Raw genomic sequence first — 20,269 nt, forward strand, 5'->3', positions numbered from 1 at the left:
GAACAAACATTCGATTGAACGTTTATTTATTTGCCCATTCATCGGGTCTTAATCTCTCTAAATATCTCTAAATATGCCAGTGATAAGCCAATGAACACGCAAATACTCATTCATTGGCTGATGGGGGTGTTTGTGTGTAAAAGCGCTTGCAGGTCAACCGCACATCTTTCTGTGTGAACTTATCACTTATAATTAAGGTGAAGACATCCCTCTTTATAACTCACTGCCAAGGCTTGGATCGTCCGGGTCACCTGGAGAGAAGCAATCACATGATGGTCCTAAAGACTGAACATAAGTGTGTAATGGGTCAAGTACAAGTATCTTTATAACATATTAACCTATAATTATTTTATTGCTTTACTACAGATATAGTTGAAGGGAACCTGAAGTCTATAATGAGAATCATACTTACCTTAGCGGCTCATTTCAAACCAGTTTCCGGACGATCCGTCAATCACGCTGCCTTGGACACGCCAGGGAAGTGCCAGTCTGCCAATCACAGACCTCACTCCACTACAGCGATGGCACAGGGGGCTGCTGCTGCTCTTGCAGAGGTTTGCCAGGACATGTCTCGCTCGGGGCGAGATGTCTTCCGTTATCGACAAAGGTAACTGCGGATATGTTTACCATACGGGTTATAGTGCTTGGTGTTCACAGATGTGCATGCTACCTTAGTTTTATGACTAGAAGAGGGCAGCACGGCGCGCCGTTCAGTCCGGTAGAGAAGACGGAAAACTAATTGTATATTGAGTAACTAAGTATAATTATAACATTATGGGCAAGTTACAATATAATTTTGTGGTCGGTGAGGATTATTTTTTGACTGAGGAGTGGATGCTTATTTGATGGGAGGAGGTAGAGAAGACGCTGCCGGAAACTTCCGATATTCCAGCAGAACCAACTGTGACAACTTGGGAGTTGTTAGCGCACCGCATCGCCGTTTTTCCTCCACTAGATGGATGGTCGTACACCAGAAATCCACGTCTAGGCCGGAAGTTTAGTAAAAATTTAGTAAATCCGTCTTTTAGGCTACATTCACACAGGCGAGAATCTTGCGCGAGTTTTGTGTGTTGCGAGACGCACAAATATGAACTCCATTCTTTTGTATAGATTTATTCACATGAGCGCATTTTTTTTCCTTCACAAACAAAAAAAAAACGCATGTTCTATTTTTGGCGCTCCCTTGGGACACATCGCCCATTGTTTTCAATGGGATCTTTAAAGACATCACATGACACTTGCATGCCGTGCGATGTGGTTTCCCATTGAAATCAATGGGAAACTCTTGCGATCCTCTAACGCACATAAAACACACGCCTGAGGATCGCTATTTCACGAAACGACTCCGTTTACATATCATCATGAGATTTTCGCTGTGTCTAAAAGGGCCATTAGTTGTATCAGATAAATGGTTGTCCGATTTAGGGTAGCCATATGCATTAGTTTGGCCAAACCTCGCATATACCGTGCTCTTTTATTCAGGGTGGGCAGCAGAAAAGTAGCCCCCTACCACTCATATGAAAGCGGTCTAAAAGAAAATCTGTCTTTGTTGCCCATAGCAACCAATCGAAGCACAGCTTTCAGTTTAGCTTAGCAGTAGAAGAAATGAATGCTGCGCTGTGATTGGTTGCAGTGGGCCACACAGACAGATCTTCTTTTAGACAGCTTTCATAAGAGTGTGGTGCCGGGCTACTTTTCCGTGGCCCACACTGTAGTTTGGCTAAACCCACCAATTTTGGCAGAACCAGCTGACCATACAATGTGTATAGCGGCCTCCTAGCTTTTCACGATGTTGGGGGAGATAAGTTGTATTTTCAACTGCCCAATCCTTTTACTCCTGGGGAAGAAATACTGCTGCAAGCTCTATCTCTTGACGGCATAACGCCGGCGGCTCCCATAGACTCCTATGGGAGCCGGCTGGCAAAGTGAGGAGGTGTGGGGGAGCTGCATACTTGCGAATAGCAGTCGCGACGTGCTCACGCCAGCTATTCTTTCACCTGATTTAACGCTCTGATAGCTGCGCTGTTTTAGCACGGCTCTCTGACTGTTAAAATGACGCTCGTGTGAAGGAGCCCTTAAGTCCCATGTACGTAGCCTAAGGGCCCTTTTACACGGGATGATTGTCAGGCGCTTAAGCACCCGACAGTCGTCCCAGCAATTATCTCTCCGGTGTGATGATCGCCGTCTTCATTCACTGTAAACAGGAAGTCGTTCATAGATACACAACTGCCTGTTTACACGGACCAATCATTGTTCGATTTTTAGGCTGCTTTCACACGGGCCACAAAATCGCGCAATTTTCTAGCGATGCGACTGTGCTACAAGTCACATGTATGTGAAGCCCGTGCTTTCCAATGGGTTCTTTCACATTAGCGATGTTTTGTAGCCTGCTACATTGTGAGAATACAAAATCGCGGCATGCTCTATACAGCCGCAATTTGTGCAGTTTTGTAGTCCATGTTTTCGTGCGGTGCGATGCAACTTTTACAGTAGGAAGTCCTACTGCTTGAGCCCTAAAATAAGCCCTGGCTGTGATTGGTTCATCGAGTGCTGCAGTGATTTGCTGAGCCACAGCGCTCAAGAACCAATCAGAGCCAGCGCTTCCTGGAGGCTGGGTTTTTGAAACCCCTGACAAAAGACTACAGACAAGTGCCAGAGCTTCAGAAGGAGAAGTGCAGCGGAGCGGACAGGTGATGAATTGCTTTTTTTTTTTATGCAGCCAGGGCTTATTTTTGAGGTGGGGCTTATATTTCAAGCTCCCCTAGCAAACGAGTGCTGCAAAGTCACGCTACTTTGTAGCGACACAAAATTGCGATATCGCTGCGATTTTTCTTGCGGCGATATCACTGTTACTCGTGTAAAAGAGGCCTTATACCTGTGCAAACTGAATGCCGAACAGTAAGGCCGGCTTCAGACTGGCGATGCGAGAGTGAGGGAAATCGCATGATTATGAAACCAATGATTTTCAATAGTTTCCTTCTCATTTGCGGGAATTTTTCACTGGCACAATATTGCGATTAAAAAAAATCTGCGATATCGCCGTTTTTTTCATGGGCCCCAACAAAGAAAATCATGCAGGAATTTTAATACCCCGGGAGATTTTCCATTACACCCGTGTAGCTCATGACGTCCGCTTGTGTTGTTAGGGCCCGTTTACACGTAATGATTCTCGCTCAAAATTTGTTCAAACAGATAAATGTGCGCGATAATAGTTCCGTTTAAACACAAAGCCATGGCGCTCTTTTCACAGCTTCAGCCTGCATAAAAATCATTCCTGGTTCGCTCACTTCTCGTTGCATTTAAGCACACCCGGCTCAGTGTTTCACATAGGAATGTGACGCACCGCACGACAAATCAATAAGGGCGGCTTCGGACGAGCGCGTTTGTGCATGATTTTGCGTGTGCAGAATTTGAGCGCACATTGTGCAGAGGATAGAACCCATTGTTTTCAAGGCTGCATTCACACTTTTGTACATAGAAAAAAAACAAAACACAACATGCTGTATTTTTGTGCGCATTTACGCAGCTAAGGCAACGTAGGAGTCTATGGAAGTGCGCAAATGCGCATGCAATCCCCGCACAAATGTGCAATTTTGCAGGGAAATCAATAACACCGGGGCTAATTTGGCTGTACAGCCTTTTCAATCGCAGCATGAGTGTGTTCCATGCCGATACGAACGGTCCCCGGGAGTGCAGAAAGTACAGTGAAATGCGCTAGAACGTGCGCAATAGCGCAACTTACACAGTGCAATCTCTTCTGTACTGCGGATAGTCAAAAATAGAACATGCTGCGATTTTTTTTTCCTCCGCGAGCAGAAAATCGCAATTGATTTCCATTCATGTACAGGAAAAAGTGATTTTCAATAGCTTGTTATGGGCAGTACTTGCTGCGGAATCCGGAGAAGGACGCCCCCTCTAGATTGCGCAATGCGAAACCCGCCCGTGTGCAGGCAGCCTAAGGGTACCTTCACACTGGCGATAAAATCGCGCAATACGAGAGTGAGTGAAAATGCAGAATCATGAAATCAATGATATTCAGTGGTTTCCTTCACATTTGCAATGTTTCCACTCATGTGATGTTGCGAGAAATAAAAATCGCGGCATGTCCTATCTTTTTGTGTTTTTTTTTAATCTCCCATGTTTCCTCCTTTTTATCGCATCGCAATGCGCAAACTTGCGATTTTCATGTGATGCGTTCTTAAGTTTAGAAAGTCCTATTAACTTTTGCGCTAAAAAAACTCAGCAAAATCGCGCGAAAAAAACTCAAAAGAAAATCGCAATGTTGGCAAGCAGTGCTGACACTCAAAAAATCACGGGAAAAAAGTCTTGATTTTGCTGCGATTTTCTAGCGGTGGTATTGCGATTGCCAGTGTGAAGGAGCCCTTAAAGGGGCATTATCTGTGTTCTCCCGTGGGACTACAGTAAATTAACCTACTGAGTTCTATCTTATAGGCGGAAGGCTCGGATGCAATTCTTGCGCCACCATTCCACTGACAAGTAACATATTCGGCACTGCTACATCTGCACATAATTACATGAATAAAAGTAAATCTCCTTCGACTTTACAAGGTTTAATTGGCTTTCGCCTCGTTGCTATTCAGTACGGCGTGTCCTCCGGACCAGCGCTTCCTGCGCACATTGATTCCCTGAGAACCTGTAGCGATCGGGAAGTCCAGACCGCCTTGTTGTTTGCTTCATCTCTGACATCAGGGCTATCATTTGCATTGACAGAAGTGGCGCGATCGGCGCGGTCTATAGTCTGTTCCCTATAGCAACGGGCGGCACGCTTCCCCTCCGATGAATCACCCTCTGCTATCTGACGGCAGCGACAGGTGGTTCTCTGCGAGGTGCTAAGCAGCTGAGAAATGGAAGTCATTATGCCTGCGAGGTGGCGGCTTTATTGTCTATTCGTGTTTATTCCAGTCAGGTGACGGCGAGATCGCTGCTGGCTAGAAATAAGAATAATCTTAATTTATATAGCACCAACGTATTCCACATGCGATAAAATCAGACATTACATCCAGGACTAAACTAATGAACAGTCTGTATACTAAGGGTGAGGGTCCGGCGCACAAGAGCTTACATTCTATGGGGTGATACAAGAGGTATAAATCACCGCTGTCAGGACTGGACTGGGGCAGGATGGCTATAGAGAGCTAAGCATGAAGCAGTATAATTAAAGGGATTGTCCAATAACTAAGGTTTAATCATCCATTTATGGCATGACTGACAACTTTATAATACACTTACTGTTAAATATATGCCCCATTCCAGAGATCGGCAGAGTGGTCATGTGACCCCACTGCCAAAATAGCCAAACTTGTGTTGACGTCACATGCCCAATCCATGAGCTCCGTGTACATCAGCTGCTTAATCATAGGCGCCTGCGAAGAACATCCACGCCTGCGCAGTTTACTACCACTTGTTAATGAAGCCATAATTAGACGATTAAACCTTAGTTATTGGTTTCAAACAACCCCTTTAAAGTGCCACTCCTGTCCTAGGTACTGAATTTGCACAGGGACCAGAAGGGGGTGTTATAGTAATCAATGTCCTCCTTACTTCCTGTTTTGCTGGGGCCCCTCTATAGCGTTCCAAGATGGCGCTGGCGCTCCTGTAACTACTTCATCGGTAGTCGGACACTGCATGCTGTTTTCGGATTAGCCATTGCTGCTCACCAGGCCAATCAGAGCAGCATGCAGTGTCTTATGGCACTCACTGTGATTTCTGTCATCTATGAAGTAGTGTGGCCATCTTGGAATACCGCAGAGAGGCCCAAGGAGATGACAGATCACAGGCAGAATGCTGGAGAAAGCAGGGCAGCAGGTGATATAACAACCGTCTGTCCAGCCAATACACACATTGTGACCCGGGACTAGAAAGTCGCTTTAAAATGAAATCTTCTGTATATTGGGTCTGTTAGGTTTGAAGAGTCGGTAAGGAGTGATCGATGAACATAGTAACATAGTATGTTAGGCTGAATGAAGACAATGTCTATCTAGTTCAGCCTGATTCAACCTCCTTGTTGATCAGGAGGAAGGCGGAAAGAAGCCAATTAGCCCTTTCAGGGGAAAAAAATTCCTTCCCGATTCCATAATGGCAGACAGAATAATCCGCTCTGCCATCACCACGTCCTCAGGCAGAGAGTTCCACAGTCTCACTGCTCTTACAGTAAAGAACCCCCTTCTGCGTTGGTGACAGTCGCAGTCCTGGGTATAAACAGATCATGGGAGAGATCCTTGTATTGTCCCCTCATGTATTTATACAATGAAGGATAGCAATGAGGCAAGGTTGGCTGCATGAATGGAGCCACAATGATTGGTCGACACTGGTGAGAGCGAAGGATGGAAGCTGCAACCATTTTCCGGTATCTTGGAAGATATAGAAAATTGTGTTAGTTATTTGGCCATTCAGGGTATTTACAAGTTTATACTAACTAGAGAACTAGAGAGCCATGCAGACGGGATGTTCTTCAACTCCCCATAAACATGCAGCTTTAAAGTGACCTTAGTATGCATCATTAGTCTGGCCAGCTCATGTGTCAGTCAGGTCTGCATGCAGTGTCTTTGACTACCAATGCATAATACACAGAGTGCATGCATGTTCATCATTGCATTCAGAGCATGCTCGGAGCATTGATAACAGAGCAAATCAAACTGTCTTACTGGGTAATGACTGCTATCAGCTCTATTCCTCCCACTCCTGGCTGGCTGTATTCTTTCTCTCCCACAGTCCTGGTTTCCATGTTTTCCATGCTCCGAGCATGCTCGGAATGCGATGATGAATATGGCCAGTGTGCATCAGGTGGTCAGAGAAGCTGGTGCGGTCATCCTTGTTTGTCCAGGACTGGAGGATTGCTCTAAAGGGGTTGTTCAATTGTAAACTACCAATGGCCTATTCTTAGGGTAGGTCATCAGTATTAGATCGGTAGAGGTCTGCCACCGGGACTCCTGCTGAACCTCTGTTCGTCGCTACAGTGTTGTCATGTACCAAGCTGATTTCTACTGGAAGCAGGCAGCAGCTCCATTCCTAATGCAAGCAGTAAAGCTTGATATTACAACTAACCTTCCCATTCACTTCAACGAGAATGTTGCTTGTAATACCAAGTTTGCCCACTGCAGTGAGAACAGAGCTCTCTGCTTCCTGTGCACATCAGCTCCGTTCATGAGTGCACCAGCCCTGCAAACAACTAATCATTAGGGATCCTGGGTGGCAGACCCCTTCTGACATACTAATTGATGGCCTAACCTAATGGTGTGCCATCACTAGTTTACAACCTGACAACCGCTTTAATGCTGGCCATACACATTAGTTAGCTTTCAGCTGAACGCTCGCTACTCTTACTCCAAACTCCATGCACACTTACACTAATAGGGGGAGGGAAGTAAGCCGCTGCCAGTCACCTCTGAAGACATGTTAAAATCCAACATATCTCCCCCAAAATGTGCCATTGGAAAACATTCAGGAAGCCCCTATACACATTAGCTGATGGGAAAGTTCAGCTGATATACAACTAATGTTTATGGCCATATGCATGGGTCTAAAGTTGATCACAATGGACGATCTATACCAAAACCATAATTTTTGGGATGAAATTTAATAATCGTTAAACGATCGTCATTGCCTTGAAAAAAGTCAGTATTGACTGTATATGGCGCAGACTGCAGACAGCCGGTACACGAACTCTGAAGGCTTGTAACAATGACTGGGAATTGTAAGCCAGAAGGAGCACCACGTCTATAGGCCACTCATAACCCTTCATGACCCACGTCTATAGGCCTCTCGCAACCCTTCCTGACCCACGTATATAGGCTTCTCACAACCCTTCCTGACCCACCCCTATAGCCTATCACAACCCTTCCCGACCCACGTCTATAAGACCTCTCACAACCCTTCCTGACCCACATCTATAGGCCTCTCGCAACCCTTCCTGACCCACGTCTATAGGCTTCTCACAACCCTTCCTGACCCACCCCTATAGCCTATCACAACCCTTCCCGACCCACGTCTATAAGACCTCTCACAACCCTTCCTGACCCACGTCTATAGGCCTCTCACAACCCTTCCTGACCCTCGTCTATAGGCCTCTCACAACCCTTCCCGACCCACGACTATAGGCCCCTCACAACCATTCCTGACCCACGTCTATAGGCCTCTCATAACCCTTCCTGACCCACGTGTATAGGCTTCTCACAACCCTTCCTGACCCACATCTATACGCCTTTCATAACCCTTTCTGACCCACATCTATACGCCTCTCATAACCCTTCCTGACCCACATGTATAGGCCTCTCACAAACCTTTCTGATCCACGTTTATAGGCTTCTCACAACCCTTCCTGACCCACGTCTATAGGCCTCTTACAACCCTTCGCGACCCATGTCTATAGGCCTCTCACAACCCTTCCCGACCCACGACTGTAGGCCTCTCACAGCCCTTCCTATCCCACACCTATAGGCCTCTCACAACCCTTCCTGACCCACGCCTATAGGCCTCTCAGAACCCTTCCCGACCCATGCCTACAGGTCTCTCACAACCCTTCCCGACCCACGTCTATAGGCCTCTTACAAACCTTCCTGACCCACGTCTATAGGCCTTTCATAACCCTTCCTGACCCACGTATATAGGCCTCTCACAACCCTTCCCGACCCACGTCTATAGGCCTCTTAAGACCCTTCCTGACCCACGTCTATAGGCCTTTCATAACCCTTCCTGACGCACGTCTATAGGCCTCTCACAACCCTTCCCGACTCACGACTATAGGCCCCTCACAACCCTTCCTGACCCACGTCTATAGGCCTCTCATAACCCTTCCTGACCCACGTGTATAGGCCTCTCACGACCCTTCCTGACCCACATCTATAGGCTTCTCACAACCCTTCCTGACCCATGTCTATAGGCCTCTCACAACCCTTCCCGACCCACGACTATAGGCCTCTCACAACCCTTCCTAATCCACGTCTATAGGCCTCTCACAATCCCTTCTGACCCACTCCCATGGGCCTCTCACAACCCTTTCTGACCCACATCTATAGGCCTCTCACAATCTCTTCTGACCGATGCCCATAGGCCTCTCACAATCCCTTCTGACCCACGCCCATAGGCCTTTCACAACCTTTCCTGACCCACGCCTATAGGCCTCTCACAGCCCTTTCTGACCCTCGTCTACAGACCTCTCACAACCCTTCATGACCTATGCCTACAGGCCTCTCACAACCCTTTCTGACCCTCGTCTACAGGCGTCTCACAACCCTTCCTGATCCACGCCTATAGGCCTCTCAGAACCCTTCCCGACCCATGCCTATAGGTCTCTCACAACCCTTCCCGACCCACGTCTATAGGCCTCTTACAACCCTTCCTGACCTACACCTATAGGCCTCTCACAACCCTTCCTGACCCTCGTCTATAGGCCTCTCACAACCCTTCCTGACCCTCGTCTATAGGCCTCTCACAACCCTTCCTGACCCTCGTCTATAGGCCTCTCACAACCCTTCCTGACCCTCGTCTATAGGCCTCTCACAACCCTTCCTGACCCTCGTCTATAGGCCTCTCACAACCCTTCCTGACCCATGACTATAGGGCTCTCACAACCCTTCCTGACCCTCGCCTATAGGCCTCTCACAACCCTTCCTGACCCACGACTATAGGCCTCTCACAACTCTTCCTGACCCCCGTCTATAGGCCTCTCACAACCCTTCCTGACCCACGTGTATAGGCCTCTCATAACCCTTCCTGACCCACGCCTATAGGCCTCTCGCAACCCTTCCTGACCCACGTGTATAGGCCTCTCATAACCCTTCCTGGCCCACGACTATAGGCCTCTCACAACCCTTCCTGACCCCCCTGTCTATAGGCCTCTCACAACCCTTACTGACCCTCATCTATAGGCCTCTCACATGGCTTCTCTCCTGCTCCTCATTCACATCACATTTTTTTGTTTAGAAAAAAGCCACTTTCTGTACTCCGTAAAGAAGCCTCCTTTGGATGTAAAGATTTATTTTGTCAGCTAATTTCTGCTCAGTTTCTTATTTTTTGGTCAGATTTGTTGTATAGCATGTATGCAGGGAAAGCTAACATCCTACATGTTATATATGTTCCTATAGTCAAGCCAAAGCCAAAATAGTATACTTTTGTCCTTTGTCTGGCTGGTGTAGGGCATTATATTGTATGAAGTAGCATACAGTAGTAGATTATGATATACCATCCCAGTGGAAAGAAAAAAGTATACTGCGCGGTAGTCTTTTTTTTCCTTTACACAGGACGCCATATGTAATAGATGCCAGTGTATGGAAACTGTCACATGCAGCCATTAAAGGGGAACAAAATGGAATTTCTGAAGTCTAGTAGGGGCAGCTAAGTAGCGGTAACCTGTACCTTCTATCTGCCGCTGTGGACCCTTTTCTTCATCCCACGCACCCGCCGATCACCCACTGGTTACATGCATCACTTCTGCAGTAAACCCAGCAGCAGACTGTTACCTACAACGCCCAGCATGCATAGAGCTTGTTTACTGTCCAGCGCTGTAGCTCCGCCTGCGGCTCCCAGGTCCTACAACTTACCGCCACCAACCTCCCTCTCACTCAGGGGGCCGGAGAAAGCTGCTGAAGGCAGCAGACAGGAGCTTTCGTGACTCTGAACTGCACATGAGCAATACAGCGCAGTGCTTCCACTCCTGTCCTCCCATCATGCACTGCTCACAGGGTGTTGGAGGCTATGCACAGGGGAGGAAGTAGCAAATCTGGACAGGATTTAAGAGGAAGTGGAAATTGGTTGGAGTGGAAGCCATTTCTTTCATCGCTGTGTAGCAGCCGGTGCTCGTAATTGCAAGTACCATTCTCATTTAAATCAATGGGACCCCAGCATGTAATTAAAGCACAGCTCCCATTGATTTCAATGAGAGCTGCGCCTGCCATTGCAAACGCTGGCCACTATACAGAGGTGAGAGCTTCCGCCCTGACCCTGGTATATCCAAGCTCTGACAGCAAGCGGTGCCTGGAACACCCCTTTAAATGCATACGTTATGAGCTTTTTAATAGCTTTGCATTATGTATTTGTTAGATGATGCCATTATAGCCTGTGGGTGATTGATACCTACAACAGATACCTAACGGGGACGTGTGTCATGCATAGGCTAGAAACACTATATTTTCTCATTAGGGAGAGCACCTAGAAGGTGAGTGAGTGAGAGGACTTATAAGGTCATGCATGCTCCTCTGGGTAATATGCAAATAAGGGAGATGGAACAATACCTCTGCAGCGCCAGCTATTGGAAGGCAGCATTCCTGCAAGTCAGTGTTAGACTCTTTATAGAAGCCTTGTAACAATGACTGGGAATTGAAAGCAAAGCCAGAATCTATGCATAGGCTATAATGGCATCCGTTTAATGGTATATGTCAGGAACTTTTTACAACTTATCTGTTAAAGGAATGCCATTATAGCCTATGTATAGATGCCTCTGGTTAACGTATATGTATGGACCTCTGCACAGAGTGTATATGGCTTTATAAGCCATCATACATGCAATCATCATTCAGGTTCGGTATGTACAGAGTTATTCTCCCCTAGATGCCATGCTGATTGAAGTAAAACAAGAAGGTTTATCAAACTCTGAGATAGTCTAACTAACTATATACACCCTTCTTCAGGAACAGCAGTGTGGATGAAGAGATTGGAAACCCATACTGGAGTGTGCGGGCCATGGTGAAGCAGATTGAAGGTCATCAAACTAGTCGTTCTCCGTCAGAGTCATCTAGGTAAGCTCCGTTTCTCCTCATTACGATAATCTTCTATAATATATACACCCACAGGGTATCTATATGACTGTAACGACCCTTTTACGCGGCACAATTAGCGTATAAATAATCGTAAGATCGAGTGGTTTGCACTATGATTAGTAGGAGTGAATGCGTGCAGCGAATGAAGATCGGCGATAACTCATTAGGTTATCACTAATCGGATCTTTCATGCGGAACTGAAAATCATCGCTCGTCTACTGCGACATCTTTTGGTATAAACAGGCATTGTACGATTTACTGCATAGAAAGAATGGCGGAAGGGTTGACTGATCTGATCTGGTGAATGATCAAAACTAGCCAAGTATTGTTCAGTGTAAATGCAAGCCCAGCGAACGGTATACGACCACAACGTCACCGCCGTTGCATGCCCGTTCTAATTTATCTTGCCGTGTAAAAGGGCCTTTAGGTGAACTGGTATTTATATTCATTAATATTCGTTCCATTTGTTCCTCTGTCTCTCTCCTTCCATCAGCATAACTAGAACCTGTTGCTGGGGATAGATCATGGTCCTCCATCCTCTGCATGCCCATACTGATGGTGCCCTGAGTTCTTCGTGCCATGTGTAGGCAGAATTTTTTGTTGGGTTTCCTTCTAGCTGTGTTCTTATGCCAGTTGTCTGCATGATCACAAAGGTTATCTGAGATAGGAGCGTAGACTGCGGTGTTCCCAGGATTTACTACTCTGATCCCTGTCAATCTGGTCCTGGAAGCTCCTGCAGAGGTCATGTGCTGTTTTTTGTTCACATGATCAGCCAATCACAGGCATCAGCTGTTAAATGGCACATGGTGGGACATTTGAAAAGTGAGTTTTCTGCTTTTCTAGGTGCAGGTTCCACCTATGGGACATGCTCCTGCCTGCAGAACAGGGGTGCTCCAATCTCCATCCCAGTTGGGGAGGCAACCACTGGCCATCACATCCAGGTGAAGACTGGATGCCAGTGTGGTTGGTGGTTTCTGTGACTCTGATAGAAGGGAATGGGGTCCAGCCAACTCTCCAATCAGTCCAATGGACATGTTGTACATTTCTAAGATAGGAATACCCCATTTAAAGGGGTTTTCTTCTTTAAGCAATTTGTTTCCTTTTTTGATAGATGAGTTCATGTAAATAAGATGATCACTGCTGTCCGACTATTGGAACACAGCGACTAGTGCAAGCTTTAGGGAACCTGGCAGAAAGTATTCACCAAAGCCACGAAGCTTTATATAGTGCCAAGTGAAATCAATGTGCCGTCTGTGTAACGCATAGATGTGCTGGGTCCTCCAGGTAGAGGTCATTGATGGAGGTCCGAAATAAGAGACGCCGTTCTCTTAATCACAGTACCCTGGCATGGTATTGGAAATAGGTTTTCTAAACCAGAGAAGCCCTTTGAATCCATCATTCTGTATTAAAGCCCCTTTTCCAGCTTAAAGGGATATTCTTATCTCACTGTGTTAGGCAACTACTTCTCTCTTCTTCACTGCTATGGGAGTTAGAGAGACGCTGTAGTACAGTCGGCTTGGCGGTTTCTGTTTTTTACCGACGGCCACTTCAACAGGCAGGATGGAGGCCGGGGGATAGATTGCACCCCTGGATCTGTATCTATTAGGCATTTATGACATATCCTGCAGATATACTATAAGTCCCTAAGATTAGAAGACCCCTTTACTAATAGAACAACCAGATCTCTGCTCTAAAAATGAACTTATTTACTATTGTCTGTTTGTTAGGACCCGTTCACACTGGTGTTCTTTACGTGGACCGTCAATCACTGATGTAACGCCGCCCTTACATTGAACCAGGGGCGTAACTATAGAGGGTGCAGGGGATGCGGTTGCACCTGGGCCCAGGAGCCTTAGGGGGCCCATAAGGCCTCTCTTCTCCATATAGGGAGCCCAGTACTATGAATAAAGCATTATAGCTGGGGACCCTGTTACAGGTTTTGCATTGGAGCCCAGAAGCTTCAAGTTATGCCTCTGTGCAGCATGGTTTAGGTATGGGTACGGGTACAGATAGAAGTGGGGCCCCAGCTCACCTTTTGCATCAGGGCCCCTGAGCCTTTAGTTACGCCCTTACATTGAACGATCATCGTTCTGTATTAAAGGGCCCTAAGATTGCAGCTTTGCTGTATGTACGGTATATTATAATACTTAAGACTGTCCGCCCGCCGCCAGACCTTGTGGGCCTTCAGTTTAAGCAGTTGCAGATACTGTTATTGTACGTGTTAGGGAACAACATAATGAAGATCCCTGGGAGAACTCTACAGTGCTGTCTGTAACTGATAATTATTATCTTAATTATGGCCTGGGATCCTTTTTGCTATTTAATTAGTATTTGATTGCTGTCTGTCTGGCGTACGGCTTCCAGTTACTCAAATTGGACATACCATGAGGCTTATCAAATATTAAGTCACCCATAGAATGGATTATGGATTAGACACACCATGCTGATTCACTAGCTCCATGTAGCGAGTCCATCCTGCAGATCACTGGTGCATTCTATATTAACTGCAAAAATAATACGTATATAAGCCCTCCTCATTAAAGGGGTTGTCCAAGTATGACAAAAGTGTTAAAATGGCTGCAGCTGCTTTAAAATTGTGGAAAAAGCAGTACTTACCTGTGCAGCGCTGCACATCCGTCAGTACTACCAGTCTTTGTTTATGAATGGCTATCACCTGAGGGCCGCAGCCAATCAGAGGCCACAGTAGTCAAATGCCGTTTTCCTGGCCTCACTGCTACCTGCATCTGAGTGGTGATGCCAGGAGAGTGGCACATGATGGCTCCGGCTTCTGATTCGCTGCAGCTGTTTGGCAAAGACTAGGAGGACAGCGGGAGGTGCAGCGCTGGAGGGAGAGGACAGGCGAGTATTACTTTTATTATATTAACGCGTTTGTAGCCATTTAAATTTTTTTTTCACTTGGACAACCCCTTTAACGGTTTGCATGAACTGAAACAATCAGAAATGGATTTTCCTTTAAAATAGTGTTTGTCCGGTTTAGATAACATATTTCAAAATAACATGGAGTCCACACTGGGAGGTCTCATTTTAAGGAACCTCCAAGGGGTTGTCCAGGGAAATACTATTCATGACCTACTATCAGGAAAGGTCATCAATAGTTGATCAGCTGGGGTCCGTTGCTTGGGACCCCGAACGATTAGCTAAGCGGGCGAATGTTGTCAGCGCCGCAAATATACAGAGGTCAGTGCGGAAGCGGCAGAAGTCTCTGTGCCGCCCTCTATATAGTGGCCGGCCCTTGTAACTGCAGGCTAGGCTCCCATTGATTTCAATGAGAGCCATGCCTGCAGTTACAAGCCTGGGCCACTACATGGAGGTCGGCGTGGAGGCTTCATCTACCTCTGTGTATTTGTGGCGCTGACAGTATGCGTCCGCTCAACTGATCGGTCGGGGTCCTGAGCGACAGACCCCAGCCAATCAACTATTGATGACTTTTCCTGATAATAGGTCGTCAATAGTACTTCCCTGGAAAACTTTCATCTATTACCCAGAGTAGATAAAAACAACATTTCCTCCTATGGAGGACCAGTTATATGCATACATTATATGGACAGCTTACTGGTTTGAATAGAAAATGCGCAATGCCTCATTTCTCCTGTGGAGGAGCTGTAGCCAAATTGAACAGTTTCCGATGTGTTTTCCCCATATAATTGCTAACTGCTAGGACTCCAGGCAGCAGGCACTTTTTGATCAGATTATCATTGAAGAACTATTCTAAGCAAAAGAATTGTTGGGATCAAACAACCCCTGCCGGGTATGTTCACGCAGGGCGTATATGTTGCAGATTTTCCTTGTGTAGCGCAGAGTGTTAAGGCAGCAGAATGCAGTCCTAAGCTCTCACTCATGACCTGCAGGTTGCAGGTTCAATCCCCACGTAGTTCAGGTAGCCGGCTCAAGGTTGACTCAGCTTTCAATCCTTCCAAGGTCGGTACAAGGAGTACCCACCTTGGTGGGGGTAACAAATAAATTACCTGAAAGCGCAGCAGAATAAGTTGGCGCTATACAAATAACAAGCCCCTTCCCCTTAGAGCATTCACAGCATTTACAGTACAAGTTATGTTGATGGGGCTTGAGATTTAACAAATCGTTTCCACATGGTGTGTAAAAATTGAGTGTGGATTCCACAGTGGAATTGGAGCCCACAGCGGATTTCAAGTCTACAGCAATTGTTTGTTTCAGATTTGAGCACTGACTTCACCCTTTGCAATTTAAGGGATGAAATCTGCACCAATAGGTGTGTATTTTGCTGGTGCATGTGAGGTGCAAGTAAATTTGCTACTGATTTTCTGCTATGCCTTTTATCCTACCTCACAAGTGAGCTCTTCAGTAGAACATTACATTGATGTTTTTGCTGCAGTCACTTCCATACAGTGCAGCTCCCTGTCTGATGCTTGTCAGACACCATCTTGAGAGTGAGATTTTTTACTTTCATTTTCCAGTCAATCCCATGATGCATCTGCACAGCATTAGCTAGAGCTATTCTCTTTGTGCCTGTTGGGGGGACAGCTTTAAGGGTTTTCTGATAACTACTAACATTGGTGGCAGTGGGGGACATAGTATGTAATAAAATAAAAGGAAAAACCTACACACTCACCTCCCACTGTGTGCTGCTGCTCCGGCCTTCTATTTACATCGGCTGCAGCGGTCATGCGGGTTGTTTAGCCAATGAGAGGCTAACTGCGATGTCATTAGTGATGTCCCATAAACCCGCTTTGGGGAGCCCAAAACTATATAAAAGTAATAAGTCGGAAAATCCCTTCTAGGCCTCATGTGCACGGCAGTGTTGGACTCCGCCAGCGGAATATCGCAGCGTAGTCCGACATGGCGCCCCCCAAAGACCCCTACTCACCTCTCCGGATCCGCTGCACGAGTTCCGTCTGGCGCGCCGGCAGTGGGCAGTGACACGTTATCATGCGATACTTCTGCTGGGCTTACAGCGAAAGTGTTGCGTGACAGACATCTTCCATTGACTACAATGGAAGCCGGACACGCGTTTTTCTGTGGCAATTAGAGCATGCCGCGATTTCTTTCACTCTGTGGAATTCCGTGGTAGAATTTCGAATTTTGAACATTGAGCAATTATGTTAATAAAACCTAATAGCAGCAAGATAAGGCAGCGAATTTCCACTGCGTTAAACGCGGCAGAAGGTTATCTGTGGGTAGTAGTCCTAAATTATCACTACATTCTATATTTACCTATATAAGCTACAGACCATAAGTATACAGTCAGAAGGCTGAGCTGTGATCTCCTTTATTATCCCTGTTTGATCATCATCAGTAACTGTGACAGGAGTGTCTCTGTCCCCCTCTATGTGCTAGGAATCATGCAACAGCATAAGTCCGGGCGTTCACGGCCGTAAGTGTAAAATACTGCGGTGGCGTCTGCGTACGCTATCATGTGCAGTCGCCCTGTTTTTTTTTCTGTTTATATTTCCCACGCCGTTGCATGTGGGCACACGTATATACGCGCCCGTTGAGAATAAGGAACTCTCATGCGTGTAGATACACGGCAAAATGCAACATTCATTTTGCGCTTGCATATTATGCAATTCCGACATGCTACTGGAAGCGGAACTGCGTAAAGCAATGTAATTGCATATCCGCAGCGGATTTCAGAAGCAGCGGATTTTCCGAAGTCTTCGGCTGTCAGCGCGCTCCTTCACCTGCCTCTAGTGCATGCAGCGCCGCCAGTGAGGGTAGCAGTGCAGAATTTATTTGCAGATTTGGGTGCAAAAAAGTGTGCCCAAATCCATGGTGAAACCTGCATCAATTTAGCAATCCACACCACCGTTAATATGGCGCAGATTTTCCTGCATGCTGATTCTGAAATCCACGTTGTGGGAAAAGAAAAATTGACATTTCATAGTGTGAAAACCGCGTCCGACCGCCACATGTGGATGTCCCCCATTGACTGGGGGGATAATCAATGTACAGATCTACATCAGAGCTCTGAGGTTCAGCCGTGGCCGAATCAACAGTCACGGGATCTGTTGGGGAAAAGCCTAGTTGGCATTTCATAACCCAGAAACTTTGAAAATCCGACACTTTGCAGTGCCGTACTTCAGTATAACATGGCAGATGCTTACTAAATATACTAACATCTGATAATCCAGAAACTATAGACACTGGATTAAAGGAATTTTAACACACATGCTGTATGCGTGTATGTATATGTGTGTGTGTATATATATATATCTCAGATGTACGATTTCCATTTCCCCCCTAGGAGTAAACATTCCCATCTCTTGCATTGTTCCGTCCTGAGGTGCTGTGTACATAAATAATTCACATAAGAGATGTCAAAAAAGAAAAAAAAAAACATCACACTTATTCCCAAGGTACCAAGACATCCCCTTTGCCTATTGGCTAATGAGGACCTCCCTCCCCCCCCCCCCCCTTCCTCATCCTAAGCCTGTATTCATCTTCTCGTGACGCTGGGTGGGAAGAATATTCTGCAAGGCTCAGGGTGACAGAGGGAAGCCGACAGCTCATGAAATAGGCGAGAGAAGCCGTAGAAGGGATGAGTGAATGCAGCGATTAGTGCGAGGACGGCTGCATTGTAGGGAGACGCCGTTCATGTGGCGGAGGGCTGGGATGGAGAGCCTGTCTGCCTGCACCTAGGATGCTACAGCAAGGAAAACAAGCTGAAGGCTTATGGGAAGATGCAGTGGGGAATAGAGCGAGGGGCATGCCATGAAAACCGCCCTGGAAGGTCTCCGAAGACTCATGGGATGAATCAGTCCTGTTGCTGAGGAGTGCCGAACTACAGCTGATGGAGACATTACAGCATCGGTAAACAGGTAGCGCTGACCGTGGTGGCCGAGGAGCATCCGGCTAGTAAGCTGTGCGTGGTGGCACAGGGCACGGCGACAGAGTTTGTGATGCCAACGGCTTGAATCAGAACCATGGGAGGCAAGCTGGTGAAATGGTACGTATGGCGATGCCATCCAAAGCTTCATATACCTGTATCCACATTCAAGTCACGGTGGGCGCTCTGCAATAACATCTATTTACATTCTAGGGTACCTAATAATGTTTTTCGTCATCATCATCATCATCATCGATGGTCTCAGTGGAAGTTGCACGTATTTATGAAAACTGGTGCCGTAGCGCAGCTCTGGCCCTTTTATAGATGTTACATGTTGTAGTATTGCCACCCTGGATCATTGGAAGTGGCATTAGGTGGTGGCATCATGTGTTTATCAAATGGGCTTACATTTTTGCAAAAACATTTGCTCCTCCGCAGGAGTGCCTTCTGGTGTCGTACAGTTGCCTCGGCAACCAAACCACCCTATTTGATGCTGCGTCTTTCGCCGCCAGTTGCAAATTTTGGCAGGTGATGTCACTTTAACAAAAATTGCAACTATACTCTCTGCAAAACTGCATATTTGCTGCGTTGTTTTGTTCCCTGTGCAGTTTTGCGCTGTTTGAATCTGAGCGTTCGGTTTTTAGGTATCGCTTTTAGTCGTTAGTCGCAAAGGGATTTGCTAATTGAACGTGGGGAAAATGCACCACCTATGCATTTTTGGTGTGTGTGTGGTTTTATGTCCGTGTTGCATACGTGCGTCATTCGTTTTTTTCACACGCACACAAAAGAAAATGCGAGGAGGCCTAAGGCCGCATGCACATGGCTGATCCGGATTCCGCATGCGGGAGCCGGCTGTAACTCCGGCCGGCAACCCTGCGTACCTTCTTTCTCCTGTATTGCGGATGACCACGGACATTTGCTGTTGGTCATGCACAGCACAGGATTTTTTTTTTAATATTTGTTTTTCCTGCGCTATTGCTAGCCGATGGCGCGGGTACCCGTGACCTATTCATATTGTGGATGGGCTGCGGTTCAGACGGCTGTTATTGGCTTCAATGGAGGCTGTCCGCGCAGAATCCGCAACAAAAGAAAGTATGCTGCGATTTTTTTTTTTCCTCCGCTTGCGGAAATCGCAATTCGTTTCCATAAATGTGAAGGAAAAAGCGATTTTTTTTTTTTTTTTACATACCTTCAATGGATGTCATCTACTGCGGATCCTCCGTGCAGACCCCAACTGCGGAGTCCGCAATGCCCTCCATGTGTATCCGGCCTAAGTGATGCCAGTTTTGCCACAACCCACAGAAAACAAGGTGTAGAAAAAAACAAAACCGATGTGAGTACAGACGCCAATGCGTGTTTATTGCATTGTTTTACTTCCTAATAGACTTTGATGGGAAGTTGTGATCCGTGATTAAGGACACGCTGATAAGACACGCTACAATTTGTCTGCCTTAGGCCCAATGCACACGGCCGTATTTGCATTGCAGAATCCAGAGCGGGCGTCCGCTCACAGATTCCGCAGCAAATACTGCCCATTGACATCCTATGCAAAATCGCTTTTCCATGTCCACAAGTGGAAATGAGTTGCGATTTTCCGCTCACGGAGGGCAAATCGCAGCATGTCCTATTCTAGCGTAGATCCCGCGTGGACGGCTTCTGGTTTAAGAAAAAA

The 20,269-nt window shown here is 46.6% G+C and overlaps 1 protein-coding gene across 4 annotated transcripts in view; it reads left to right on the forward strand.

Moving 5' to 3' along the window:
- Positions 1 to 20,269, forward strand: part of DIXDC1 (DIX domain containing 1) — a 118,621-nt gene that overhangs the window by 49,483 nt on the left and 48,869 nt on the right. For 3 of the 4 annotated variants that reach the window (XM_066606977.1, XM_066606976.1, XM_066606978.1), the window contains 2 exons: positions 367 to 607; positions 11,646 to 11,753. In XM_066606977.1, the coding sequence (XP_066463074.1) occupies positions 367 to 607; positions 11,646 to 11,753 (349 nt within the window). Of the gene's footprint in view, positions 1 to 366; positions 608 to 11,645; positions 11,754 to 18,319; positions 18,718 to 20,269 lie in introns of those variants that run through there. The other variant, XM_066606979.1, reaches the window with a different exon arrangement.

The sequence above is a fragment of the Eleutherodactylus coqui genome, chromosome 6 (genome assembly GCF_035609145.1).
Source record: "Eleutherodactylus coqui strain aEleCoq1 chromosome 6, aEleCoq1.hap1, whole genome shotgun sequence".
NCBI lineage: Eukaryota > Metazoa > Chordata > Amphibia > Anura > Eleutherodactylidae > Eleutherodactylus > Eleutherodactylus coqui.